Genomic DNA, 19,100 nt, shown 5'->3' on the forward strand with positions numbered 1-19,100 from the left:
CTAGAAAGCAGCACATCCCTGCAATGAAACTCGGGATTCTCCGACACAGAGAGTTTAAGACTACACAGCAAACCCAGAAAAGTCATTTGGTTGTTTTCTTTTTTTCAAGAAGTAAACTTAACTGTATGCATCTCCCCAACTAAATCAGACCAAAAGGCAGTCAAACCAGCCTATGTTTTAATGGAAAAGGCAAACGCCTTAACTACAAAATATATTAAAACACGTAAATAAGTTACTGTAAGAAAAATAACTGTTCCAAGGTCGTACCTCTGTCTTGCATAAATATCACATCCGCACTTAAACTCCGATGCTTTCTTTGCGAAGCTTGCTGTCCTTTGGCCTGCATAATAACATTTATCGCCTGATGGCTTAACTAAAATGCTACCTTTGCAATTACTTCACCCTACAGGGGAGTAGGGGACTGAATTAACAGATCAGTAATGACAAGTGGTTATCTGCCCGCCGCATGGAAACACTGCCTCTGTGCAACTGCTGTGCCACCAGTCACATCAAGAAGAGGCTGTCCCCACACACATTATCCTGAACAGCATGTTAAAGTTGTTGCTTCTTATTGCATCCCGACAAGCACTGATCACTTGTGTTTTAGGCTTGCCAACTGTAAAGAGTAAAAAAGGAAAGAAAAGAAAAAAAAAAACACTTCAGTTACTGAGTAAGAAACTGGTAAAAATATTTATTAGGTCTAGCCTCAAAATTTTGGGGTTTCTTTCAAGTATTTATAAATACATGGTGAAGTGCCACCTTTTTTTCTAATATGTAAAAAAAACCTCCTTTCTTTAAAGAAGTATTTTCTGTAGCGCTTAAAGGGCTTGTTGAAAGGGGGATGCTATAAACACAAACAAAAATACCTCCTTCCTCAAAGACCTACAGAACTAATAATAAACAGCCTTGCTTAAGATGATAGCTTTTTTTTAAGCAGAATTATAAACAAAGAACAGAAACAGTACTTTAAAAATGTTTTTTAAATTGTGTGCAGTGAAACTAGTCATTTCTATACCACTGTTTTCAACTGTTCTTTCTAAAACTGTGATCCCAGATGATACTGGACACTCACAGAGTTCACTGTCACAGGCAATGGGCTAGGACTGAAAAATGAAAGACGACTTCTACTCAGTTTAGCTTCAGGCCAAAAATCCTCAAGTCGCTTGTCCTGAACTAACCCAGGTGGCCTCTGAAACACATCTTACGCACCTCAGTGGGGTCCAAGACTCCTCCAAACACACACACTTACCACGTAATCGCCCAGCCCTCTGGATTGCCTGATTCACAGCTTTCAGATTGTTCAGCAGCTCCGTGTGATTGTTACAACGAATTTTGTATTGATTTATTAAATCTCTGTTAAGATCATACAGCTCGATGTACCGTGTCTTCATGTTTTTCCTGGGGGAATAATTCAGTCCAGTTATTTGCATCTCTGGGGACAAGAAAGTCATTCCTCGTTGGTCGATACAAAGCTGTAGCGATACACAGTTGTGATGGCTACCACGGTTACCCGCATGTCTATCAGTATGTCTGTCAGCTACAACGCAACAGACTTGTCTGGACATTTTGGTTATACTCGTTATCTTACAAGGAAAAAAATGGTTTATTTTTGCAGTTATTTTATCCAGCAACCCAAGGAGGAGATGCCACTTCCCCCAGTGAAAGTAACACTGGTCTGCATTAGCTCCGACCTCTTTACTGCTGCTCTCGACAGTAAAGGTAGGACATTAGCAAGAGAATGAAGCAAGTCAAAGGACTGACACCTGCAATTTCTTTCTTTGTTTCTCAAAAGTTCACACACCACAGATAGCTTTTATCACCTTCTTGCCTTACTGTATCTTTTCTAATTGTCTCACCATCTCAAGGTTGGTTGATTCACCCCACCTTCTCCATGCTAAGCCCCTACCTCTGCCCTTTTGTCTTCCCCAGACTGGTTTTCTACCTAAAGCATAAGACAAGGCTCAAAAAGAGCTCATGGTGGAACCAGCAAAAGTACTAACTCCACATTAAGAGTTTTAACTAGGCAACCCCTATACGACACACATGGGTTTTTGTGCTCTTTTCTGCCTGAAAAGCAAAGGCTGGCCATTCTAAACCCAAAACACACAAGCTAAGCAGCAACTGCTCACATATCTCCCAGGAGTCGTGCGTCTTCTGCCTGAACCAGCATGCTGCGGATGAGGTTGGAATGTTCAGCCATGTCGGCAGTGAGCCTCTGATTCACCGCGTGGTGTTCATCCACCTGTCCAAGGCAAACAGTCATGAGAAAGGGCCCCCGGCACTCTGGGCGTACAGGTAATTGTTTAAGCTAAACCTTGGCCCAGTGGAATAGGAAATAACATCCCAACTGAACCTACCAACATCCCTGGGACCAGTCTCCTTCACCTCACCCCCTGGCCATGGGGGAGGTACCCTGTCCCCAGAAAGGGGTGATCAGGCTGAGATACAGGCCTTAATCCACAGCCCAAATCCACAGCTCAATCCCCCAGGCAACACAGTTACGTTATTCTGAACAATCAACTCATGGGGACCAAGGGCCCGTTCCACAGAACAAAAAATAATGAGGAAGTTGAGGGTGTCTCATCGTCTTTGCACAGAATATGCAGCAAGCCATCATTGGCTGATTTGCACGAAGGACATAAAGCAGTTTAGAGATCCTGTCACATAAATGCCCCCAACGACTGCTTAGCTGACAATCTGGAAATGCCCGATGCCTTCTCACCTTGACCAGCACTTTCCGCAGCTCCTCAAAGTACGCAGGGAAATCTGCTTCTACCTGCAAATCTTCAATGGCCAGAAAGGAGGCCATTGACTGGATAATGTCACCAGCCAGATCAATATCATCTGTGTTGATGGAAATCTGTCAGAAAGGAAAGAATGCACTTCAGCGCTCTTCCACGCCAAAACATCTCCCAGAACTGCCCGGCAGGACTGCCCCTCCAACGGTTACTCAGGCTCAAAGCAGTTCATTCTATCAAGAGGCAAAATTGTTGCATGAGCAAGCTCTACGGCTTTAAGCAGATAAGGAGACTCTGATTTCAAAGGGGCTTTCATTCAGGCCTGGGGCAAAGAGGCATCTGTGTGTACAGGACCAGTGCAAAAGTTACAGGCAGCCTTTGTGCCTCAAATTGTGTCTCCCCGAAACCACTCTGTGTGGGAACAAATACGTTCCTACAGATCTGTAGGCTAAGCTGTTTTCTTCATTAACTGGCCCTGGAATTTTACTCACTAACAGTAAACAGACCCAAAAGTTTCCAAAAACATCCATAAAACATGAGTACTTCCTCTACCTGTTCACTCCTCCTCCATTTTTACTTCCTCATGTTGGCACCACCCTTAAGTTTCAGTGGAGTATAATTAAACAGGTGTTCCCCTTGACCATGAAGGTACTCACCTCTCCACCGGGCTTGATTTTGATGCAGAGCTGTCCTGCATTACGAAGGGAAGTGAAGCAAACCTGAAAGGGAGCACTCCGAAACTCTGCATCCTCTGGTAGCAAGAAGCTCTGATTCAGCCACATAACAACCTTGCGAAAATAAAAGGAAGAGCATCAGCCATCTCCTGGGTGGAAAGCCTGGAGAACCACGTGATGTCCCTGCATGCGACATGCACCAGGGCTCTCAGTTCAGGGTACCTTGGAAATTTCATTTACTAAATTTCATGCCCTAAGCCCACATCATGAAGTTGTTAGAAAGGGGGCAGTTGACTCCCTGCTCCGAAGTTGAATATTTGCAAGAAAATCAAATCAAGCAACCAGAGACCACAGCCCAAGGTCAAAACAAAAGCCCAGGCCTGGAGACCAAAGAAAGCTGGGAAGCAAGGCTTGGTTCTACTGCAAGAATTTAAAGGAAAGTTTCGTTTCATCTCGGTTTTTGCCTTGGCCATTTAATGCAGTAAAGGTCATGTAAATACAGCAGAGCCCTACAGTTATGAGGGAAATGACCAGTTCTAATTACTGCCATCCCATGATGCAGATCTTTTAGAACCAAATCTACAGCACTGCTGCTCATCTGTTGTGAAACTGAGCCATTATCTGGGCACTGTGCTGCCTTTTTCCTGTTCCCTGCTCGTTTACAAAATTCATCCCTCACTACAGAGCTCCTGCTGCTGGCATTCCATCAATCGTGACACAATAAATAATGTAAGATCTGAAATGCCTCATGTTCTCAGGCCACTTGTTCCTGCAGCTGCAGGAATTCCTGAAGCAGGGAATGCCTCAATTGAGGCATCTTCTAAAGAAGGAAAAAAAAAGCAGAGTCAAGTTGTAATACACAAACTCCAAAGGCCAGCAGTGCAGTTCACTGCATGGTTTTTCCTTTGCTCTCGGAAATCTCAAGCTAACTGCAAGCCCTCCACCTGCAGTATCTGTACGCAGGACTGGGAAATAGGAAGCACAGCAGAACCTCACCCTTTGCGGCCTCTCATTCGTTGTACAGTTGACAAAGCTCAGCGGCTCCGTGGCCGAGTCTGGGTTGCTCAGGGCGTACATGGAAAAGCGGGGAAGCTGTCTTGTTAACTCAAATACATGGAACTGTGTGCTGGAAGCAATCCAAAGGGAAAACAGAGGCAGTTACTAATGTACCAGGGATTCACCTACTGCAACGGTTCCTGGTCCATTTTTAGCTGGCTACTGACATTAGCAGCTTCCAGCTATGTAATCAGCTGCTTACTGTTTCCCAGAAAAAACACTGGAACTTGGAAATTCCAGGCTTATCTTGTCACGAGGCTGAATGATTCCTCCCTACTGCATACATTTTCCATTGTCCTTCCAGTGAAATATATTTTCTAGACTAACATATTTAAGATCTTACTATGTGACTGAATGTTTTCTTTACAGGTTCAGTGAAGTCTTATTCAAAGCAATAATAAAGACAAACAGAAAGAACAAAAAGGAAATTCAGTCCCATACGTTCTTTCTGCAGTGGTTGGCTAGCTCTCAAAATGTATCTCCCTGTTCAGGGAAAGGAGGCTGCTTCCTGGGGCACCGCCAGTTCCAGCAGATGCAAGCAGGGAGAAAGCTGGTGTCAAGTGTATATGAAGAGACATTTTATTTCTACAGAAAACCGGAAAAGTGTTGTGTTGAAATCAGGTACATGCTACTTTCTACTTGCCCTGAAGACAAATGGGTTCAAAGTTACTTAGTAGCTTGAAAGACACCACTGTGCCTCCAGGGCTGCTCAAGTACTTTGTCCAGAGCAGCCACTGTTCTAAGTGGCTGGGGAGGCAGGGCCGTTCTCTAAGTGGCTGGAGAGGCAGCCAGTTAGAGCCAGCAGCCTGGACACAGCCTCTGCCTCTCCCGGCTCCCTCCAGAGACCTACAGTAAGGCAACTCTCGGACAAGAAAAGCTCACTGTTCCACTAAAGGCAGAGCCAGAGCACAACAGGTCGCAGTGACTCCAGAGCATTTAGACTTTGTCTGGAGAAGGGCTTAGCATCACAGGTGCAAGAGTATTTTTAAGAAAACATTCCAGCTCCCCTTCCAGTAACACAGAGAAGTGGAGCACCAGGAAATTAACGGTGCACTTCCCATGGGACAACCATGAAGCCACATCATTGCTGCTTCCTGGGCACACAGTTAGCTTGGAGACCAGCAAAGATCACAACAGAAAACTCACCTGTTCCTATAACCCACAAAGGCTTTGATGTGCAAATCTACAGGGACGTCTTTGGGTGGACTAAGGGGAATGCGAACACAACCAGAGAGGTTCTGCAGACTGGGGTGTACCACGTGGCTCTCTCCCTCAAATATGCCTTCAGCAAAGATCAGCACAGCACGGATGATTGTGTCTTAGCAACAGGAAGAAAAAGCAGTTCCTGAATTAACAGCTGTCCCCTGGCAACAAACCACCACTGTTTTCAGAATTAAACAGAGTCAATTCTTTACGCCCCTCCTCTGACTTGTTAAAATATCCCAGATGAACAGCGGACCTGACCGCATCCTCAGCACCCATGGTGCTAGGTGAATTTGCTATCTTGGGGTAGTGCCAGTTGGCATGTAAAGCCAGCTGAGGTCCAGCTGCATTCATGCAACACCCTCACTAACATGGCTGTAGGTTAATGTTTAAAGTCAACACACGGAGTGTTGCAGGGATCACCAAGACTCATTTCGTCCACGTTAAATGTTAATTGCCTTGGAAAATTACACATAACAAGAAACAAATTCCGTCAAACTCCTCTACCCTGAGACCCATCAAAGGAACACAGCTTGATTCAAAACTTTGTGAAAGGAAAGCAACCACAAAGGGGAAATTAGAGACAATGAAGGGGAGACAGGCAAATCATCAGCTAAATATAACTAAATGTTTGCATGAATTTACATGAAATGAATGTCAATAGTTGCAGGTTACCACTCACCATTTGTGGTGGAAATACACAGCTCCACATGGGCAGGCTGACTGTCAGAGCCCAGATTAACTGAGAGGGCTGTCTGGAGTTGGGTATTTGCCGGAATTACACCTCTCTGCCCATCAGCTTCCTTCAACTGAGTTTTCAGTTCAGCCTATTGCAAAACACACACCCTTCAGTATCAGAATTTCAAGATATTAATTCAAACAACGTAGAAAACATACACATTAGTCAGTTCTTTTTTCTTGCAGGAGAAGGTCGTATTACAGCAATTCCCCAACACTTCACATTGCTATGAACAGTGGCTGGATTAGGCATTTAACAAACTGTGCTACCGTTTGTTAAAGTGCTTTATTGTCAGTGGAGCCCAGCTCTATACCCAAACCTTTATACAGAAAAGCACTTAACATCTATTCAGTTTTAAGCACAAGCTTCTGTAATTCCATGCTTTTGCTATGGCGGTCATTTACTGTTCAAATACGAGTCTGCACTTTCCTCAGACTATTTTCCAAAGCTCTTTATTTCTGTACCTCTACCGTCAAGCCACAACTGCACTTCCTATACCCTGGCAGTGCTCCCATTCACCTGATCCTCTCAAACAATCCCTTCTGACCCCGGAGTTGGTTCATGCATTGGCAATTACAATTTGTAGTCATAACCTAAAGCACAGGGCTGAACAGAATCCAGGTCCAAACACAACTACTCTGGCAAGACAAAGGAGCAAGGAAAATGTTACTTATTAAAATACAAGAAGCAAGTTCTGAACTTGCACAAGGAGCAAGCCAGATACAGAAGCAGGAATCCCTAGTAGACAATCTCGCTGCATCCTAACAGGTTACAGCTCTGACTTGTCTGGACTGCCCCACGACCGCTTCCCAGATTACTCTGGATTTATAGCAATAGGAAGGTGTTTCTTGGCCCTACACACTGTTTAATTAGTACCTTTGCATTTTCCTCATAATTTCTTAATTCCAGCAGCAGATTTTGTTTCTTTTGACTAAGTTCTCGGATCAGATCCTGCTCAGCACTTGTATCCATGAGGTTTCCTTTCATCTCCTCACCTCCTGGCAGATAGCCTCGGACTGCACAGAAACAAAACACAGCCAATTTCAGCAAAGCTTTTCACAGTCTCCCCAAAACTTTAGTTTCTTTAACAAGACCCCTTTGTACCACCTCAGCAGCAGCCACTGATTCTGGTCTTTAGCCAGAACCACTTACCTTAAAACCTGAGCATTGATTTACACCTGCAGACGCTTTGATTTTCCTGGTGATCAGGACAAGAGAAACGCACATTCAGAAAAAGAAAAAAGGTGAATTTCCAACCTGGCTTTAAGCTGTCTTCACCTGACCAGACAAGTGCAGTGCCTGGTCCTTTTGCGAGAGGATTCCCAATGCAATCATTCTTTCAGCTGCTTAGGCAAGTTTGCAATTATGCAAAACTAATAAAATGTGTACCTGCATTTCTAGAGCTGGTCAGAGGAGTTGGTACTGTCTGGAGGTGACTGTAAGTCACTGTCAGTCAGCCAGTAAACAAGATCTACCCACATTATTTTTCCCCCAAATCAAGGGATACTTCACTTCAGGGGATAAGACCTGTTTCCCAGTAGCCCAGTGGAGCACAGGGTTATGGAAATATCTCCAACTGCCTGTGGAGACAGAAAAGCTGAACAGATGATGAGACAGTGACACCTGCTATAAACTTCCATTTTTGCTCTAGGGCTGTATGCTCTGGTTGTAGCTGACAATGAAAGCCAGGGACAAAAATCTTATATCTGCAAAGAATATGCTGCCTGACTATGTAACCCCAGTAAAAAGTTACAGGGAACTTGAAAAGCATTTAGCAGGCACACTGTCTTCCGATGAAAGGACCCGCTTTGTTATTTCTGAGTGAACCGCTCATTTAAAATGGGCGCAAGACAGAAAATACACTGAAACACAGAAGCACCCCTCATGTGAAAGGATGCTGGCCCTAAAGAGAATTCCAATGAAAAGGACTGTGAGAATGCGTTGTCCATATAATCCCAACAACAGGGCTATTAGTATTTAATAACACCTAAAGGCTCCAGCCTACAAGGATACCCGTCATGCCGAGGTTTGTTTATGATGTACCCATCAGAAAAGCATGATCATGTTCAGTGATATTAAGCTACACAGCTCTGCCAGGACAAGGTATCTTCAGAACTGTGTACGATGTTCCCCTTCTGTAAGCTTGGGAAGAAGGTTTATATGCTGAGGCCCAAGCGTGGCACAACCCCAAAGCTTGTGATTAAGACAAACAGCAAAACACCATGCTATTTAACAAGGACAGGCTTTTGTTCCAAATGGGCTGTGCCAGACCTGCTTGTCTCGAGCCACTGACGCCAAGCAGTCGGATAATCACACCAGTGTCTTTCCTGAAGCCATCCCTGTAAATTCATGCTGAGCTTATTTAAATAATCCGTGATCGTATTCGTTTCTACTCACAGTAACCAGGTCTGGCTTCTGGAATGCATGGTGGGATAAATCCACCAGTTCTCCAGTCTCAGGATAGCATGTTCCAGGAAACAAAGGGCTGTAAACATCTAACATTTCTAATATAAAAACTATTCATCTTTAGAAGAAAACCAAAACTCACACACCCTTAGCTCCCTAAATCCCTTTACCCACTGTAAAGCAACCACAGAATTATCACATATAGGAAAAAAGATTTCCTATACATTCATCTACAATAATGTTGCCCAAAGAACCACAGTCTGTACTGAATATAGTTATCTTCGCATTATTAGGATGGGACTTCTTCCGTTAGGCAAATAATTTTGACGGCTTCTTGGATCATAATGAAACACATGCTGATTATCACAGGGAAGGCAATATTCAAAATCCTGTTTGCAGATAGCGTAACTCAGAATTCCCTTAACTTCGCATAAAGCGAAGGGAATTTGGCACTTAAAAATGCCTACAGAACCGAAGCAACGTTTAGCTAATCCGAGATGATGTGATGTGCCTGATATTATTGTGTATTAAATTAACATCCTGAACAATGCTCTTACCTTCACCGTCAACTGAACAGCAGATTAGCTGGGTGCTCCCATCCATTCTGTAATCCCCCTCCACCACTCCTGCAATTGAGGAAGCAAAGTTGTCCTTAAAGATAACCTCCCCAGTTCGGTCACTGCGTGCATCAACCTGGAACAACAAAGAGTTCCAAGGCACAGCATGAACAGAAAAGCTAACTCCAAAATATATGTCATGCTGTACTCCGAGCTGTTAACTGAAAGCCAGCTCCACTCACGGAACTGCGGGTGAACTTGCAGCTCTGTGGATCAGAACACCACACATGAAAGAATACTGTCAAGAAATGACCTCTGGACAGACTCAGCTAGAAGGAACTGCTCTTCAGAGCTTCCTTAAGTTACAAGAAGGGAAGAAGGAAAGAAGGGGACAGCAAGCCTGCATTGGGAAGGTTATGCACACATGAATGCAGCAATGATGGGACTAAACCAGAAATAACTTCAATGCAATATTTACAATCTCTTCTCTTAGCTGCAGTCTGTGTCTGATGAATTATTTTTATACACAAATACCACAATATCTTTCACTGGAGAAGAACAGAGAGGGGAGCTCAGTTCTGTGCAGTGTGTCTTTTTCCAAAGCACAGAACCCAGCATTACTCCTTCTAGGAGCTAAGGACTGTTTCAGACCAACAAGCAGGATAGAGACTGCCAGTGGAAAAGAACAGGGGGGAAAAAAAAAGGGAGGGGGGGAAGGGGGGAGAGAATCTCTCCTTGCTTTACTTTAACAATGTTCTACACCTAATCCAACGTAAGTTACAACATATCTGGGCTCCAAACTGCCAGCTTGATATGAAGTTAATTAAATTTCCCCAGGCTAATGAGAGTAATGAGAGGTGTGAAGAAAGAAGCATAGCTTTACAAAAAAAAGAACTGGCAAACCATGAGAGATTTGGAAGGTAGAACAGTAATTTCTGGCAAAGGGGAATACCAAGCAACAGGCTTAAGAGACTAGGACTGAGCTGTATAGAATGCCTTTACATAAAATTAAACAACGCTTGATTAATCCTGCCATAGTCCAGACTGACGCTGCTCTCCTGTTACATAACCGCTTTGCCTTGCCTGTAGTCTGAGAACATTCAGGAACACATTGCAGAGGATTATTAACATGTGCTCAAGACACAGCTGAAGAGACACTCAAGCTCTAGGACATAGCATAGGATCTCTTTTACCATGGAAACAACTCACCACACCTTAGGAATTGACTCCCAGCTACGCAGAGGAAGCAGCTTTTCTCTGATCTTGCACTTGGCACAGGATTCGCCAGCCAAACGAGGTTTACTGCAATAGCTCTTCAGTGCTCAGTTTTCAACAGCCTTTTTAATTTTTTTTGGCTGTTCTCCTGCAGACACTTTAACAGCCTTGTTCAAACACAGCTTCCAGATTTACAGCTCCTCATTTCCCCCCCTGTATAAACTCACCTTCCCATTGGACCAGCCAGTGATCAACTCACATACACCATCAGAGTTCAGGTCAAATGCATGTATGCTCATTGCGTGGTTCTTCGACTGAGGACAGAAAGAAAAAAGAACAAATTAAGCCTGGGTATGTTTTCTAAATTACATATGCTTGAAACACGTTAGGACACAGGAGTGTGAGGCTACAGAGATGACAGAAAGGAATAGAAAAATGACTCTTAACAGGAAGTTTGAGCATCACTATCTGTAAGGTCACACATCTCTGAAGTCTTAGCCCTTGCATTGCAGATCGGCTCCACTGCTCTCAAAGGACCTGATCTTTCCTTTAAATACATTTTCCATCCAAGCAGATGATTAGAACTCAGAAAAGCAAAGCGGAAAAAGCCAAGTTCTCTAGGAAAAAAAACATAATCGGGGCTTCAACATTGTCGTAAAATGAGACCACTGTGGAAAGCCATTAGCCTCTTCCTGGCACCTCTTAAGGAATCCCTTCTCTTATCACTATTAAATAGACTGTTCTGAGTTTTATTAAGAATATTAAAATGAGCATCAGGAAAGGATCTTGTCAATATGATTTGCAGCAGCAGCAAACTGCTCGATGCAAAAAATTAAACTTCAAACATAGACAATGCAAGATTAACTCTGTCTCTGAAAAAGTTTATTGATTCAACAATACAGCCAGAGCCATTTTCTAACAGTGAACTTAAATTTCTCTATTGCATTTCTGTTGCTTAAACAACTTGGCGAAGCTGAAGCATCCCTAGTTCTAGTTGTATGATTGTTTTGCTGTTGTTTAAGCCATCGCCAATAGTCCCAAAAGCACTGAAGGAGCAGACACTGTATTAATTTTGCATGTATCTATAAAAATAGGTTTTGTAATAACAAAATTACATTAAGTGCTATGCTTCACAGAAAATTTCAAATTCATCTAAGGAGTCAGGATAACATTGGAACGACCTGAGATTAGGTACTAAATCTAGCAGTCTTCAAGCTTTCAGTGATGATATTCCAGCACTGGACTAACCTTAATCCTCCAGTAGCGGGCTGTCTTGTCGTAAACTCCAACCGTCCCATTAGAGAGTGCATAGCCAAATCGACTGCCGTACATGGGGCTAAGTGCAGTAATAGTCTTGAGGGGGAAAGAAGGGAGAGGGAGGATAAGGAGTGAAAAATTCTGCACCTTCATGTAACAGAGAACAGACTACAAAATCTCTCCATCATAGGAACCTTAACTACTTAAATGGTAAATAAGTCTATTGTAGGAAGCATTAAATACTGAAGTAACTATTTTTAAAAATCAGTTTGAAATCACCAAAGGCCTTGTAGGATTTTCCTCACACAAGCGGCATTGCCAGCGCTAAGATACACTTCAGCAAAGACTGCAGAATTGCCTTTAAACTGTGTACTTTGACCAGGTATTTCCTACCACAAGCAGCAACACCACTGCTCATGGGATTCCTGTGGTCATCACTGCTGCAAACACATTATCATGGAAAACCTACTCCAAACACACAACATTCCTTAAAGCTTCAGGAGCTGAGGATGCTAAGGAGTTCAACATTACATAGGCTGGGAAAGCCCTAGAGATATTTTTGGTAGAAAGCCTTTGCCCAAAATTAGTGAGATAAAAATTAACAGCTCCCACAGTTGGACTTTTTCTGGAACACAGTTAGAACATCAGGCTAGGCATTACCTTACTGAATCAAGTAACAGCTCCAGGGAAAGACCCGAGAGCCATAACTCAGCCCGTTTCTCACTCCTTTTAAGACCCATTACCTTACAACTCTTCATTGAGCTAGGGCTCCCAGTGCTTGGAAATGCAGGTTTTTCCACACACTAAGACTAGAGATTTTAATGTCAGGAGGAACAAATGCAATTGTCTGTCTGGTCTTTTGTACAACGTAGCACAGAAGACTTCTTCAAATTAAATCCTTCACAAACTTCTTAAAGTCAGCTGACTGCTCCTTGATTTTTTTTTACCATAAAACATGGTTTCCAAACCCTTAACCCTTCCATCTGACAGATCTCTCCAAAGCCTTTCCCAGGTAACAACACCCTCCAAATTACAAGCACCCAGCAAGGACAGAAGACCCCAGCAACAAACTCACAAAGGTAGCAATACTCCCTGTAATACCTGATTGTCCATTTATAAATTCAAGAATCACAACAGTCTACGGTTTCAGTTTCACCAAGAGTAAGTGATTAAACACAGAAAATGCAAACTATTGAAGTCTTCCCAAACAAGCACCATGTATAAAGCCATTGTTCCCTGCATTTACCTTCTTACAGGAAAGGTTTAGGTGCAGCTGTGCCCTTTCAAATTAGAACAGTAGGATTCCAACAGGCCTCTAAAGGCTCTGCAGGTGTGGATTTAAAACAATTCTACTGTGGGTCTGGAAATAAATCGTACAAGAGAGTGATGGACCTTTAGCTTCCCTTTAACTAGAAATCACAACAGGACTCTAGACTGGCTACTGTACAGACAGCAGAACGTATTACAGGCCCAGTTCTAATTCTAGCTACAGCAATAGCTTCTTTCCTAGAACACTGCCCTGGATTTGCCTTTTATAGCTCTTCGTAAGTGGTTTAATGGCTAACTAAGCCTTTTAGTCACAACTGGGGTGGTGGGGAGACCTCAGGTCTTCAAGGACAAAGGTCTGTGGTGTGTCCTTACTCTACCCTGGGCGCAGAAGCACCATGAGAAGGCTAAGAAAACTCCTAAATGCAATGGTAAGGGTATTTTTCTCCCTTCCAAGCAACCAAAATTTAACAGTGGGGATCTCTCAGTTCTTAAGCTAAAAAGCAATTCCCACACCTTTTGGTTATGCCTCTGAAAACCTATCTGCCCCATATTCCACTTTAGGCTCTGCAAAAGTGCAGCTCTGTTTCTACACCCAGCGCGTACCTCCAACTGCAATAAAAACCTCCTGTTTTGCCTGGGCAACCCCCTTCTACCCTGCCATGTACTGTGGATACACACAGGGGTAAGTTACTTCATCATGATTGTGTCAATGCATTTGAGGAAAACTGGAGAAAGACATTCTTTTGCTCAGAAGGCACCAAGGGCCTCAACCACAATCCAGTAACCTTAACCACCTTTGGACAGGGCCCTGACTTTCAGTCAAGCAATAGTTACTTTTCTCAACCTGGTGAAAGGTTTGTAAATAAACAAAGTAAAAAAACCCATGCATGATGAAAGACATTATTAAACTCTAACTTTTGCAGTTCTAGCAGAGTAGATACTGTGCTAAATGGTTAAGTAACTATTTAACTACACAATAAATCTGAACCAGAGTAGCCAGAGAAGCTTTACAGTACACAATACTTTCAGCTCCATCAGCAATTATAATAAACATTAGCTAGAAGTAATGTACCTCTGTCTCTGACATTTCTGCCACGATCTCATCTTCTTTAAACACCCGGATGTCAAAATCTTCAGAGCCAACAAGAAGCTAGCAAAAAAAATAAAGTCTACCTTAAAAATAGTTATTCAAGCTAAGGAAATAAAAAGGACATACTCCAGGACCCAGAGGACAAATAAATACTCCAAGTTCAGCAACAATGAGGTTTTAACAGCTGTATGAAAAGTTGACAGTGGAACAAAAGGCACCCTCTGTCAAGACACGATTTCAGAAGTCTCCCCTTGATCAAGTATTAGTTGTACATTTTTTTGTCAAGCTAGACTCTACAAAACGTAGTGAAACATCTGGGGTAGGAATGAGAAAAGATACTTTGGAACATCAGGGTTACGCTCTTTTCTTACTGTAAAAGATTCACTGTTATCATTCATAACTGCAATAATACACATCAAAAATACTACATTGCCTGCGTTGGAGCAGGAGACCTGCAGGTCAGTTCTGACTTGTAGTACATGGGTTCAGGGAAACAGCGATTCCCAGTTACTAGCCTGTGAGTAAACAGCTGGAAAAAAAAAATCATTGCTTAGCACTGAACATCCCTCATTTAAGAAAAACTCAAAACCCATGAATCCAAGTATCAAACCACCACGGCTATTCCAACCTAAATGATGGCTGCCACTACTGCAAAGCATGGGTAGAACGGCCTTTCACAAGTACGACACAAGCAGTGAACTGGGTTTTCTGCATTCTCATTCCTTATTGTTTCTTACATCTTAGTTCTTTTCCTGCTTCCTAGTTGAGCAGGTAGAAGGTATTAACTGAAAAGAAGCCTCGTGGAAATGCGCTTTCTAAAGATGGTGACAATTCACGGCTTCTATTTTGGCAATTGAGCAACCAAGGAAAAGATCTGCTTAGTGCCTTGCCCATAAAGTCATCCATCAAATCAATGACAAACAGAATTATAAAGGAAAGTTGAAAACCTTGTAAAACCTTTCCCCACTGGAACCGATTAGTTTTCCATCTTTACTTGACAGAATAGACATAAACCCATATCTAACCCATATCTAAGTTGGATTTTTAAAAAGATTAAAGGCTTGATTTCTTCCAAGGTAAAGATGCTTCAAATTATGACAAACTAAACTACACCAAGCTAAGCTTACTCTAGCTACTGAAATAATTTACAACAAATAACATATGTAAGAGGTACACATTTCTTGACGAGTCGCAACCACCAGCTAAAAACTGCATTTCCCAGAGGTGCCTAGAAGTTTTTGGGGTTTTTTTTTCATTTAGTTTGAGTCAACTCGTCCACCTCAATGACTTTCATTCCACTGGACTGGAATGTGAAAAAGCAAGGAAAAAGTTTTTCTCCCCCAAGCCTTTGGCAAGATGGGAGAAAGTAATCTAAATCAATCTAAAATCCTGAGAAAGACAGTGACTACAACAAATTAGTTTTGTTAGCTAGTAAATGACAGAAGTATATTAATGCGCTTTTAAAATCAGTCAATTTTAAACATAGACACGTTTTTACCGGGGCAGGAAGAACGGCAATGAAGCTAGCACAACCATTTATCAGGTAAGACACAAAGTGATAAACAACAATTTAAAAAGATGTTCCTGTGCATTTTCTCAGAACTTTAGCTTGAAACCAGAGGCAGTTTCACAAAAGCCACAAATAATAAAACAAACCACTGGGAGGGAAAAAAAGGAAAGATAAAAAGAATCACCTAGATAATTAAGATTAAAAAGAATCCTAAAAAAAAAAAAATCTCAGCAAATGCATGCTGGGCTAACTGGCAGGGTAAGTTAGTTGGATAATGCATCCAACTCTGCTTAAATCAAAGTAGCATCAGATTACACCAACTATTGAAAATTAACCTTTCCCAAGCAGAAAAACAAAACAAAACAAACACACTTAGAAGCACAAGTGCAAAACATTTACAGTTAGTACCATAGATCAGTTTCCTGGTTTCTGAATCTTTATGCACTGTCTCCACTTTCTATAACCACCTCTCAGCACGTTAAAAAAAAAACACCCTAAGAGAAGCTGTGAGGAAACTGATATGAAAACCTGAAACTTTTTCACTTCCTGAAGATCCCAATCAAGCAAAGGGTCTACATCAGTTCAGCATTTATAAAAAGCACACAAAAGGTGTAGAGGCCCTTTACACATCACTGTAAACATTACATAGTCCAAGTAAACATTCCAAACGAGGATTTTTGGGGAACTAAACAGAAAAGCTTAAGAAATTATTATTAAAATTGAAAGACAGATGACTAAGTATTTTTAGCGTGGTAATTTACCATCATATTTGCTTGCATCTGACATATGCCAGAAAGACATTACTTCTCTTAAACACTCATAGTTATAAGCATGACCCTTCAATTCATTCAGGATGGAAAACCATTTACAACAGTGCCACACAAGTTCACAACTTCATCCATCCCCTGCAGGCTGCATGCTCAGAATGGCAGCTGCTTCCTATTATTTGTCTCACATTATATCAGCAAGATGCTTGTTAGAAGTTATCTTCACTTTAAATCAGGATAGCAAATAATATTTCATTTTCCAATGCCGCTACGAAGAAATAGGACTGGATACGAAGAAAAATTTAATGATTTTGCCAATCCTAAGTAAAGCTCTCCACAGCAAAGCTTTTTAAAGGCTTACTTTTACACATAGAACGTTTGCAAGTTGTTTCTCTGAAATTTAAGAACGTACTTATAACCATATTCAAGAAATACCACTGAAATAGAAGCCTTGCAACTAATGATCACAAGCATTTCATTGTCTTTCTCCTGGTGTAGTTAAAAAAAAAAAAAAGGCAGGTTTTCCATTACAGCTGGTAATCTATCCAAAGGAAATCAGTAATGCTGTAAAGACCCCGGATATACCTAGTTTTACATGCTCCAGGTAGTCCCAGAGGCCAGTGCTGCTCCCTGTACATGGACTGAGCATTTGTGCATGCCTTTGCGGGACTGGAGCCCAAAAAAGGAACAACTTCCACACAGGGATCACTTTAACGGCAATTATAAGCCAGTTGTATTTGATAACCCAACAGTTTTTATTGTAATTTCACCACAAGACCATGAAAACAGCTGAATTCACATGTAAATGGTACAAACCAACCTCGGTTTTGCCATCACCATCAAAGTCACACAGTGCTAGTGAACGAACGTTGTCTCCGGTAACCTGAAACAAGAGAGACAGTCCTCAATACTGGTGACAGTTGTCAGCAGCAAAACTGGTTTTATGGTCTCAACTGCAACAGCGCAATTAACATAGGCAACATTCGAACAACACCTGAGTGCACTGAATACATGGCCAAAATACAATTTAAGGTCTGAGATAAACTAAGGAAGATCAACAATCAAATTAATATTTATAATGTAAAAAAAAAAATTAAGAGTAATTAGTGCCATTGAAAGAATCTTGCAATAACATCAAAAGCATTATGCGTAGTCTTACCGTCCAAAAAAGGTCATTTCCCTCATAATCAAAGCCCTGCAGGGCACAGTTTCCACCAATAATAGCAAGTGGAGATGAAATATCCCCCAGTTTTCCAAGAACTATTGCATTAGCTCCATCTGAAACCTACAAGAGAAACAGTAAAGGTAAAAGAAACATAGCAGAGAAGGAGACATCAGAGTACATAAATCAAAAAGAGAGCTTCCAACATTACCATGTTTGTCTCCTCCCTAATGGGTTGGAGTCTTGCAGTAAAATCTGCATGTGCAGACCCCTTCTTTATGGAGCCAGTTATAGCACTGCAATCGTAAGGCAAGACTAAATCGACAATAACCATTTCTCAAACGGGCTAAAACTAAATGATACATGAAGTCAGGCCAATAGGTTATTTTGGGTGAAGGTTACAAAGTAAAAAAATAAGTTATTATGCCTAGTTATGCACCTATGTTGACAGTTAACCTCTTACTACATACTGTGAAGTTGTACTGTTACATAAATCCAATGCCTTTTCAAGTTTCTGCTTCCTTGATAGAAGTCATGATTCCTACCATTGCCTCCTAACCGTGACTTGGATAGATGAGGATGAAAAAGTTCCACCAGTGAAAATCAGTTTAGTTGAGTTCTGAATGCCTGTTAAATTTATAAAATTTGGTCTTGCATAGGTGATGCATGACATCTTACGAAAATTTGCTCTCACACATGCATACACAGACATGCATCACACTCGTACTTTAACTTTTCTTTTGAAATATTCCAGATATTCTAAAGGCAAAATGTTCCGAATATGGTAATATAACTAATGCAAAGAACAGAAGTATAATTGACAAAGTAATGTAAAAACTGTTATTCTTTAGAATAGAGAAAAAAAGAAAACAATGAAGACACTACAAAAAGGAGTTAAATTAACTTGCCTCTCTGTAAAACAAATCCGAGTTATTATATACATCATAAGCCAATAAATTAGTCTGTGTTCCAACCAGAAGACAATCATAACCAAGCTGAGGGTTCAGCAGTCCGGAAGCTAGGCAAGTGATCCCTTGATTGATGTTGAGAAGAGAAATGTCAGAATCTTGGTTACTTTGCACCATTCGATTCGTGCTTGTTCTCTGCCCTCGGGCATGAGGATTATGAATAAAAACCTGTAGAAACAAAGATATGTATATAAATATTATTAAATACCTGTTTGTATACAAACATTAAAGACTACTGTTTGGATCACAACCACGATGAGGAAAAAGGGCATCCACTCAACAAAAGTGAGGACAAAAGACTGTGGGTTTTGCTGACAATAGTTTCTGACAGTTATTCTTTTGTTTTAAACTATACCAAAAAAAGGGACATGGCAGGAAAAACCCTGCTCCAGCCAGTGGAGTTGTGTCACCTCCGTTTTGTTTCTGAAAATGGCAACTGACAAGTCTTCAGCAAAAAACCAAACCAAAGGGAACAACAACAAACTTAAC

The 19,100-nt window shown here is 41.7% G+C and overlaps 1 protein-coding gene across 1 annotated transcript; it reads right to left on the minus strand.

Annotated features, from left to right (window-relative positions):
• Positions 1-467: 467 nt before the first annotated feature.
• On the minus strand, positions 468-18,779 carry BBS2 (Bardet-Biedl syndrome 2; the record flags this gene model as incomplete). Its single annotated transcript, XM_010290676.1, has 16 exons — positions 468-616; positions 1,250-1,398; positions 2,130-2,242; positions 2,723-2,860; positions 3,395-3,526; positions 4,409-4,538; positions 5,615-5,786; positions 6,354-6,498; positions 7,287-7,426; positions 9,374-9,509; positions 10,816-10,902; positions 11,837-11,941; positions 14,187-14,264; positions 17,302-17,364; positions 17,641-17,766; positions 18,552-18,779. Coding segments are annotated over 16 exons (2,049 nt in total), but the record flags the coding sequence as incomplete, so codon positions are not given.
• Positions 18,780-19,100: the final 321 nt, after the last annotated feature.

Source organism: Phaethon lepturus, unplaced genomic scaffold (genome assembly GCF_000687285.1).
Source record: "Phaethon lepturus isolate BGI_N335 unplaced genomic scaffold, ASM68728v1 scaffold2277, whole genome shotgun sequence".
Lineage (NCBI taxonomy): Eukaryota > Metazoa > Chordata > Aves > Phaethontiformes > Phaethontidae > Phaethon > Phaethon lepturus.